General features: G+C 41.3%; 2 protein-coding genes across 2 annotated transcripts; one reads left to right on the top strand and one right to left on the bottom strand.

Annotated features, from left to right (window-relative positions):
• The first annotated feature begins 3,981 nt into the window (after positions 1-3,981).
• LOC138910461 (uncharacterized) lies at positions 3,982-4,464 on the top strand. Its single transcript, XM_070201704.1, has 2 exons — positions 3,982-4,224; positions 4,327-4,464. Exons 1-2 carry the CDS (start codon positions 3,982-3,984, stop codon positions 4,462-4,464), a joined length of 381 nt encoding a protein of 126 aa, XP_070057805.1.
• Positions 4,465-5,943: 1,479 nt separating this feature from the next.
• LOC138910460 (uncharacterized) lies at positions 5,944-6,561 on the bottom strand. The gene has a single exon (XM_070201703.1). The coding sequence runs from the start codon at positions 6,559-6,561 to the stop codon at positions 5,944-5,946; it is 618 nt and encodes a 205-aa protein (XP_070057804.1).
• Between the last annotated feature and the right edge of the window lie 4,715 nt (positions 6,562-11,276).

Below are 11,276 nucleotides of genomic sequence, written 5' to 3'. Positions count from 1 at the left end.
GACTCCCTCCTTGTGGTAAATAAAGTCAATGGAACGTTTGAAGTCAAAGAGGAATGAATGCGAAGGTATTTAGACAAATTGCGGGTAACGCTGCATCGATTCTAGGAATGGACCCTATAGCACGTACCCCGAGATCAAAATAGCTAGGCCGATGCCTTGGCTAACCTGGTTTCATCGGTTGATGACGATGAATTCAGCTCAGGAACGGTCGTACAACTCATGAAATCTGTAGTGAAAGAAGGCTATGCTTAAATAAACTCAACATGTTTAACTTGGGATTGGAGAAACAAGTATATAGACTACTTGATGACTGGGATGTTGCCCTCGGAGCCTAAAGAATCGAGAGATCTATGCACGAAGTTGGCAAGGTTCAGCCTGTCCGAAGGTATTCTGCTGAGAAGAACATTCGATGGCTGATAAATGGGGATTTTGACTACTTATTAACGCTATTTAGATTTTGTTTTACCCTACAAGCATTGAATTGTAATCCCAAAACTAATGAAATTGTGCAAAATTGCAGGAATGCTGGAAGTTGGGCTCCCGAGATGAAATCCGACCCAAAAATGAGCAGTCCAAGCACAAGGCAATAAAGGGCACATAAGCACAAAATGTGCGGTCCGCACAAAGAATTAGGCGGCCGCAAACAAAGAAGAAAAAATCAGCAGAAAATTATGCAAATTACGGACCACACATGAATTGTGCGGCCGCTAAGGCTGTGCTAAGGGTCGAAGATCAGAGAGTGTGCAAAAGGACCAAGTCCAGGACCTCAGTGAATAGCGGACTGCACAAGATTTTCTTGCGGTCACAACCCTGACATTGTGGACCGCAGAAAAATGCCTTGCAGTCGCAGTGCTAAATCTGTGGATCGTAGAAAGGTTGTCGTGCGGCTGCAGTTCAGAAATGTGCGGCCGCAGAACTTCAACTTTTGCCATATGAAAAAGTACGCAGATCGCACATGGAATTTTGCGGAGGCAGAACCTCCCGAGGGATATTTTTGTCCGAGATTTTCAACCTTGTATAAATAGACGAGTTTCACAAAATTAGGCCAAGTTTGAACCTCTGAAATTGCTGAAGCCATTTTTCTTTGCTATTTTAGGAACGTTTTCTTGGCTTTGGTGTATTTACAATAGATTTAATCATTTTTAGCTTCCATTATGAGTTTAATTAGTTGTTCTTCCTTATTTTCTTCAAAACCCATTATGAGTAGCTAGACGTTTACTAGGGTTGTCACCCAACCCTAGTTTGTAAACCCTATAGGTATCTAATTTAGTGTTTGTTTATGATTGAGTATTTATTATTTAGATTAGTTCATGCTTTAATTGTAGAATTAATGGTTGCAAACATTAGTTCATGCCTATTTGACTTAGTCTCTACTTGAGAACGAGAGACCTAGTCTAGGATAACTTAGCTAACAAGGAATTGGGTCAAATGAGAGATTGATTTACCCAATTTAAGGGTTCAACCTAGAGATAGTAATAACCCTACTTGATCTCTTATCAACTATTTTGAGTTATACCCATTTGGTCTTGAGAAAGCCAATTTGGGCAAAATCACTCTCTGACCGAGAGGTATTGAGTGGGTAAATTAGAGTTGATAGCTATAATACACCCCAATCAACGAAACAAGCATTAAATTCTTTATCCCATTAGGCAAACACATAGGTCATGGTCTCTGCCCTAGGATTTTTATCCATTTGGAAAAAACTTAAAAACAATTATCTCTAGTTTTCCTTCTTTACTTTGCAATATTAGAGTAACCTTTGAAATAGAAAACAAATCATTGTTATGGAAGTACAATATTCATAGTCCAATTATTTGAAATATATACCTCTAACTCCCATCTTATCTCCATGTGGATTCAACCCCGACTCTTAGTTGGGTTCTATTATTGAAAATGACCGTTACATATCTCTATTGAGGTGTGCATTTGATGTGATCAATTTTTGGCGCCGTTGTCGGGGAGTTAAAAAACAGTGTTAGCTATATATTTGGGTGTGTTTTTGGAATATCTTCTTTTCCTTCCGTGTTACTAACATATTTGAGAAATCATAGGTACAACCATGGCAAACAATGAGCTCGAAAATATTGCTTTGGGGGATGTGGACGTCAGGGATGAGCTAGTTGATGAGGTTCCTTTTGAACTTCAAGCCAAATTAAGAGGCCGAGTGCCTCATGACAATGTCCTCGCTCCACCCCTACCTCCACCACGAGCGGCTCCACACCGGGTGTTACCCAACGAAGGATATGCAAGCGCGATAGTCCCTCCCAATATTAGGGCGGGCAACTTTTAAATCACCAATGTGATGCTCATTTTGCTAGAGCAACGAGGTTGCTTCACCGGTGCTCCAAGTCAAAATGCATGTAAACATTTGAAGGGGTTTGTGGACACTTATTGGGGGAGCAAACAAACAAATGTCTCCAAGGATGCATTGATGCTAAGGGTTTTTCCCTTCTCTTTACGGGGAAAAGCTTTAGATTGGTTGGAACATTTACCGAACCATTCCATTAACACTTGGGATGAGTTGGCGGAAAAGTTTATCTCTAAGTTATTCTCTCCGGGGCACATGACTACGCTTTGGGATGAGACTTTGGCATTCAAGCAAGAGCCAAATGAACCACTACATGAGATATGGAAACGATATAGAACAATGGTTAAGGAATGTCCTAACAATGATATGACAGAGAATATGATTCGATAAATATTCTATCATGGGATAAACACAACCAAGCAATGTGTAGTGAATCAACTTGCCAGTGAGAACTTCATGACTATGCCTTATGCGGAGGCGTGTGGGATTTTAGATGAAATGGCGGAAACATCATCAGTGTGGCAATCCCGAACTAATGTTTCACAAGGTGATCCTAACGAGATCCACTTTCACAAAGAGTTGCATGACCATGGGTAAGCCATTGCCGAATTTACTACCACCATGAATCAACTAGCAAAGGCTCAACTTCAACAAGTGCAAAATCCTAAGCAAGTCAATTCCATGGACGGAGTTAACATGATGATGAACAAAATAAGAGCAAAGGGTCCATAAGTGCAACATCGAGTGGATAATTTTTTGCAAGAGGATAGTAGTTTTGATTAAGATGATTCTTACAATGACCAAGAAGAGGAGGTGAAATATGTGACAACTTTCAAGGGCAACGAAATAATTTCCAAGGCCCAAACCAACAACAATGGCGACCTCAAAACAATCAAGGCAATTTGAATTCTAACAACCAAAGAAATTGGAGTGGCGAAAACAGTCAAGGGAATTGGCATGACAATAACAATCAAGGAAATTGGAGTGACAATAATCAAGGAAATTTGGGGGTGGGGGGAAACAATCAAGGTGGATGGAAAAATAATCAAGGCAATCGGGAGTCGGGTTTTCAAAGGCCCCCGATGTGTCAACAACCGAGCAACCCGCCTCTTTATCCTTCCTATGGACCATGTTCTTCAAACAATGAGATGTGACATATTGAGTACATGTTCAAGCAAATGATGGAAAAGAATGCCGATTCGTATGCTAAACTTGCCTCACACAGCACATCGATCTGCAACTTAGAAGTTCAAATGAGTCAAATCTCTCAAGCTCTAAATTCTTGTCCTAAGGGGGCACTACCAAGTGACACGATGGTAAACCCAATGGGCGGGAACAACAAGGGGCATGCCATGGCCTTTACTAAAAGAATTGAAAGAGGTGGGAATGCACCCACCTCAAGTCAAAAGCAACTTGGGGATGATGGGCAAGTGGTACAAGAAGAAGAGGTCTCAAACAATGTGATGGAATCAACTGATGAAGTTCGGATTGATATTGATGATAATGTGGAAGAGACTCAAGAGGATTTAAACCCGTCTAGGGATCACATTATTAACATACCATAGCCAGTAGTGCAAAAGGCTAAGGCACCATTGCCTAAGCCTCCACCTCCATACCCTCAAAGACTTACCAAACAAAATGGTGAAAATCAATTCAAAAATTTCATTCAAATGATGAAGAGTCTCTCAATCAATGTACCATTAGTTGAAGCTTTGGAACAAATGCCTGATTATGCTAAGTTTATGAAGGATCTCGTGACGAAGAAGCGGTCAATGAATTTTGAAGCTATCAAAGTCACTCATCAAGTGAGTGCAATTGTGCATTCAATGTCTCCAAAGTTGGAAGATCCCGGAGCTTTCACGATTCATTGTACAATTAGAAGTGCCAAGTTTGCTAAAGCTCTTTATGATCTTGGGGCAAGTATTAATTTGATGCCCTACTCGATTTTCAAGACCTTGGGAATTGGGCAACCAAGACCCACCTCTATGAGATTTTAAATGGCTGACTGTACTATGAAGAGACCTTTGGGAGTGGTTGAAGATGTCTTGGTTCGTGTTAATAAATTCATTCTTCCGGCGGATTTTGTCATTCTTGATTGTGAAGTTGATTATGAGGCGGCGATCGTTCTTGGAAGACCTTTCCTCGCTACAGGGTAGGGTCTTTGTGATGTGGAAGCCGGAGAACTCACCTTTCGGGTGTGTGATGAAAAAGTAGTATTCCATGCGTGCAAATCCGTGCGGCAACCAAATAGCAACGAGGTGTATTCTCTTGTGGACTTAGTGACCGATGTTATTGTTGCTGATACAAGTGCCACAATCAATGTTGGTGATATGTTGGAGTCCGTCTTGCTCAGTTTTGATGATGACGAGATAGATGGCTTCATGGAATGTGTGAACTCTTTGAAAGGAATGGGGTCGTACAATTATGTACCCCGAAAACTATCTTTGGATCTTGAAAATAGGACAACTCCTCCTACAAAGCCTTCCATTGAATAGCCTCCTACTTTGGAGTTGAAGCCATTGCCTCCACATCTTCGATATGAATTTCTTGGTCCTTGTTCCACTTTATCGGTTATTCTTTCCTCTTATTTTGACTAACGTGGAGGTAGATTCTACATTGGCGGTGCTACAAAAGAGGAAGAAGGCTATTGGGTGAATATTGGCGGATATTCGGGGGATAAGCCCCGCATTTTACATGCATACAATCAACTTGCGCCAAACCATATATTGAACATCAAAGGATACTCAATGACGCTATGCAAGAAGTTGTCAAAAAGGAGATTATCAAGTGGTTAGATGGCGGGGTTGTCTACCCCATTTCTAATAGTTCGTGAACTTCTCCGGTTGAATGTGTTACAAAGAAGGAGGGCATGATGGTGGTCACCAATGATAAGAATGGGTTGATTCCTACAAGAATGGTGACCGGCTGGAGAGTATGTATGGACTATCGCAAGCTCAACAAAGTCACAAGGAAGGATCATTTTCCACTTCCTTTTTTTAGACCAAATACTTGATAGGTTGGCCGGTCGTGCTTTCTATTTCTTTCTTGATGGGTATTCGGGCTACAACCAAATCCTTATCGCTCAGGAAGATCAAGAGAAAATGACATTTACATATCCCTATGGTACTTTCGCCTTCAAGCGAATGCCATTTGGTTTGTATAATTCACCGACGACTTTTAAAAGGTGTATCATGGCTATCTTCATGGACATAGTGGAGGACTACCTTGAAGTTTTCATGGATGACTTCTCGGTGGTTGGGGATTCTTTTGATGATTGCCTTGCAAATTTAGATAAAGTATTGGCAAGATATGAAGAAATAAATTTGGTGCTTAATTGGGAGAAGTGTCATTTCATGGTCGAGGAAGGCTATGTCCTTGGCCACAAAACCTCAAATAATGGAATTGAAGTTGACAAGGAAAAGATTGAGGTGATTTATAAACTTCTACCTCCAACTTCGGTGAAGGGTGTGCGGAGTTTCTTAGGCCACGCAGGGTTTTACCGATGTTTCATCAAAGATTTCTCTAAGGTGGTGAACCCGTTGTGCAAGATGCTTGAGAAAGATTCTAAGTTTAACTTCGATGATGATTGTATGAGAGCTTTTGAATTGTTAAAAGCAACACACTTAACTAGGGCATCAAATTGATACTTGCCCCAAGATCATAAAGAGCTTTAGCAAACTCGGCACTTCTAATTGTACAATAAATTGTGAAAGCTCCGGGATCTTCCACTTAGGTGCCATTGAATGCACAATTTCACTCACTTGATGAGTGACTTTGATAGTTTCAAAATTCATTGACCGCTTCTTCGTCACAAGATCCTTCATAAACTTAGCATAATCAGGCATTTGTTCCAAAGCTTCAACTAATGGTACATTGATTGAGAGACTCTTCATCATTTGAATGAAATTTTTGAATTGATTTTCACCATTTTGTTTGGTAAGTCTTTGAGGGTATGGAGGTGGAGGCTTAGGCAATGGTGCCTTAGCCTTTTGCACTACTGGCTCTGATATGTCAATAATGTGATCCCTAGACGGGTTTAAATCCTCTTGAGTCTCTTCCACATTATCATCAATATCAATCCGAACTTTATCATTTGATTGCATCACATTGTTTGAGACCTCTTCTTCTTGTACCACTTGCTCATCATCCACAAGTTGCTTTTGACTTGAGGTGGGTGCATTCCCACCTCTTTCAATTCTTTTAGTAAAGGCCATGGCATGCCCCTTGTTGTTCCCGCCCATTGGGTTTACCATCGTGTCACTTGGTAGTGCCCCCTTAGGACAAGAATTTAGAGCTTGAGAGATTTGACTCATTTGAACTTCTAAGTTGCAGATCGATGTGCTATGTGAGGCAAGTTTAGCATACGAATCAACATTCTTTTCCATCATTTGCTTGAACATGTACTCAATATGTCACATCTCATTGTTTGAAGAACATGGTCCATGGGAAGGATAAAGAGGTGAGCTGCTCGGTTGTTGACACATCGGGGGCCTTTGAAAACCCGACTCCCGATTGCCTTGATTATTGTTCCATCCACCTTGAATGTTACCCCCACCCCCAAATTTCCTTGATTATTGTCACTCCAATTTCCTTGATTGTTATTGTCATGCCAATTTCCTTGATTGTTTTCGCCACTCCAATTTCTTTGGTTGTCAGAATTTCAATTGCCTTGATTGTTTTGAGGTCGCCATTGTTGTTGGTTTGGGCCTTGGAAATTATTTTGTTGCCCTTGAAAGTTGTCACATATTTCACCTCCTCTTCTTGGTCATTGTAAGAATCATCTTAATCAAAACTACTATCCTCTTGCACAAAATTATCCACTCGATGTTGCACTTATGGACCCTTTGCTCTTATTTTGTTCATCATCATGTTAACTCCGTCCATGGAATTGACTTGCTTAGGATTTTGCACTTGTTGAAGTTGAGCCTTTGCTAGTTGATTCATGGTGGTAGTAAATTCGGCAATGGCTTGCCCATGGTCATGCAACTCTTTGTGAAAGTGGATCACGTTAGGATCACCTTGTGGAACATTAGCTCGAGATTGCCACGCTGATGATGTTTCCGCCATTTCATCTAAAATCTCACACGCCTCCGCATAAGGCATAGTCATGAAGTTCTCACCGGCAAGTTGATTCACTACACATTGCTTGGTTGTGTTTATCCCATGATAGAATATTTGTTGAATCATATTCTCTGTCATATCATTGTTGGGACATACCTTAACCATTGTTCTATATCGTTTCCATATCTCAAGTAGTGGTTCATTTGGCTCTTGCTTGAATGCCAAAGTCTCATCCCGAAGTGTAGTCATGTGCCCCGGAGAGAATAACTTAGAGATAAACTTTTCCGCCAACTCATCCCAAGTGTTAATGGAATGTTTCGGTAAATGTTCCAACCAATCTAAAGCTTTTCCCCGTAAAGAGAAGGGAAAAACCCTTAGCCTCAATGCATCCTTGGAGACATTTGTTTGTTTGCTCCCCCAACAAGTGTCCACAAACCCCTTCAAATGTTTACATGCATTTTGACTTGGAGCACCGGTGAAGCAACCTCGTTGCTCTAGTAAAATTCCATGTGCGGTCTGCAGACCTCTTCATATGGCAAGAGCTGGAATTATGCGGCTGCACATTTTTGAACTTTGGCCGCAAGGCACTCTTCTACGGTCTGCAATGTCAGGGTTGCGGACGCAAGGCAATCTTGTGTGACAGCACAAATCTTGTACGTTCCACAATTTACTTAGGTCCTGGACTTGGTCCTTTTGCACACCCTCTGATCTTCGGCCCTTAGCCCAGCCTTACTGCCGCACAATTCATGTGCGGTCCGCAATTTGCACAATTGTCTGCTGATTTTACTTCTTTGTTTGCGGCCACATATGGAATTCTGCGGTCCGCAATTTCTTCTGCGGACCGCACATTGTGCTCTTTTGTGACCTTTATTGCCCTATGCTTGGACTGCTCCTTTTTTAGTCGGATTTCATCTCGGGAGCCCAACTTCTAGCATTCACACAATTTTGCGCAATTTCATTAGTTTCTGGAACACAATTCAATGCTTTTAGGCTAAAATAAAAGCTAAAAGGCATTAATAAATAGTCAAAATCTCCACTTATCAACTCTCCCAAACTTAAGTCTTTGCTTGTCCTCAAGCAAATAAATTAGTTCCCACCTCCAAAAGTTAAGGGTCATTTTAGCTAGTCGAAGGTGAGCCATCCACATATCAGTTGGGACCAACAATTACCCATGCTACTTATGTATTATCAACAAGGCGACAAGTTAAACATTTATGCGCATATAGTTCTAAAATGACATTTGAGCATCAAAAGTTGACTTTACTCATCAAGGACTCTTACTCTATCATGAAGGTCATGGTGGACTCCAAACTCTTCCTGCTCAACTTTCCGGTTGCCTGGCTCACTTAAGAATTTTAGCACTCATCTCTCTCAAGGGAATGTCGCAAGTATGGCTTCAAGTACCATAGGCTTTCCCCTCATGTAGATCGCCACTAATGTAAGCTCACTCGGCTTGAAATCAAATAGGACTTCTTTTGGGATTTAATGAAGGCTTTTGGATTAGGGTTGGATAGAAGGCTCTTTGTGATGTGGAAGACGGAGAACTCACCTTCCGGGTGGGTGATGAAAAAGTGGTATTCTATGAGTGCAAATTCGTGCGGCAACCAAATAGCAACGAGGTGTATTCTCTTGTGGACTTAGTGACCGATGTTATTGTTGATGATGCAAGTGCCACAATCAATGTTGGTGATATGTTGGAGTCCGTCTTGCTCAGTTTTGATGATGACGAGATAGATGGCTTCATGGAATGTGTGAACTCTTTGAAAGGAATGGGGTCGTACAATTATGCACCCCGAAAACTATCTTTGGATCTTGAAAATAGGACAACTCCTCCTACAAAGCCTTCCATTGAAGAGCCTCCTACTTTGGAGTTGAAGCCATTGCCTCCACATCTTCGATATGAATTTCTTGGTCCTTGTTCTACTTTACCGGTTATTCTTTCCTCTTATTTTGACTAACGTGGAGGTAGATTCTACATTGGCGGTGCTACAAAAGAGGAAGAAGGCTATTGGGTGAATATTGGCAGATATTCGGGGGATAAGCCCCGCATTTTACATGCATACGATCAACTTGCGCCAAACCATCTATTGAAAATCAAAGGAGACTCAATGACGCTATGCAAGAAGTTGTCAAAAAGGATATTATCAAGTGGTTAGATGGCGGGGTTGTCTACCCCATTTCTAATAGTTCGTGAACTTCTCCGGTTGAATGTATTACAAAGAAGGGGGGCATGACGGTGGTCACCAATGATAAGAATGGGTTGATTCCTACAAGAACGGTGACCGGTTGGAGAGTATGTATGGACTATCGCAAGCTCAACAAAGTCACAAGGAAGGATCATTTTCCACTTCCTTTTTTTAGACCAAATACTTGATAGGTTGGCCGGTCGTGCTTTCTATTGCTTTCTTGATGGGTATTCTGGCTACAACCAAATCCTTATCGCTCAGGAAGATCAAGAGAAAATGACATTTACATATCCCTATGGTACTTTTGCCTTCAAGCGAATGCCATTTGGTTTGTGTAATGCACCAACGACTTTTAAAAGGTGTATGATGGCTATCTTCACGGACATAGTGGAGGACTACCTTGAAGTTTTTATGGATGACTTCTCGGTGGTTGGGGATTCTTTTGATGATTGCCATGCAAATTTAGATAAAGTATTGGCAAGATATGAAGAAATAAATTTGGTGCTTAATTGGGAGAAGTGTCATTTCATGGTTAGGGAAGGCTATGTCCTTGGCCACAAAACCTCAAAGAATGGAATTGAAGTTGACAAGGAAAAGATTGAGGTGATTTCTAAACTTCCACCTCCAACTTCGGTGAAGGGTGTGCGGAGTTTCTTAGGCCATGTAGGGTTTTACCGATGTTTCATCAAAGATTTCTCTAAGGTGGTGAACTCGTTGTGCAAGCTGCTTGAGAAAGATTCTAAGTTCAACTTCGATGATGATTGTATGAGAGCTTTTGAATTGTTAAAGTTCAAGTTGACAACTACCCCCATCACCGCTCCAAATTGGAGTGTCCCTTTTGAATTCATGTGCGATGCAAGTGACTTAGCGGTTGGGGATGTTTTGGGAGAATGCATCAACAATTTTTTTCACCCGGTCTACTATGCTAATAAGATCATGAATAGTTCCCAAGTCAAATACATTGTTACAGAGAAATAGCTCCTTGCTATTGTGTTTGCAATTGAGAAGTCCCGCCGGTACTTGATGGATGCAAAGGTCATTGTCTACACGGATCATGCGGCACTTCGTTATCTTATGAGCAAGAAAGATTCCAAAGCTCGGTTGATGAGATGGGTGTTCTTATTGCAAGAATTTGATATTGACATCCAAGATAGAAAAGGGAGTAAAAACCAAGTTGCGGACCACTTGTCTCATTTGAAGGAGGAGGGGAGGCCGCATGATGGCCTTAAAATCAATGAATCCTTCCCCGATGAGCAACTCTTGGATATTTCAATGAAATAAGTTCCATGGTTCGGGGATCTAGCAAATTTCCCAGTGTGTGAGATCATCCCGAATGAGTTCTCTTCAAACCAAAGGAAGAATCTCAAACGTGATTGTCAAGACTATTATTGGGATGAACCATACCTTTTTCGGATTTGTATGGATGAGGTGATTAGAAGATGTGTACCAGAAGAAGAGCAATGTGAAATTCTTGGGGCTTGTCATTCTTCGCCATATGGTTGTCATCATGATGGAGCAAGAACGGCAAAAAAAGTGCTAAGTTGCGGTTTCTATTGGCTGAATCTTTATAAAGATGCTAGTGAGCTAGTGAAAAGATGTTGGGGTATTGAACTCATGGGTCCTTTGATGTGTGGGGTATTGAACTCATGGGTCCTTTTATGAGTTTTGTGTAAACAACTACTCTTGGTCGCGGTTGATTATGTGTCTAAATGGGTTGAGTC

This window comes from Nicotiana tomentosiformis, chromosome 4 (assembly GCF_000390325.3).
Source record: "Nicotiana tomentosiformis chromosome 4, ASM39032v3, whole genome shotgun sequence".
Classification (NCBI taxonomy): Eukaryota; Viridiplantae; Streptophyta; class Magnoliopsida; order Solanales; family Solanaceae; genus Nicotiana; species Nicotiana tomentosiformis.
This window is presented reverse-complemented; position numbering and strand designations above follow the sequence as displayed.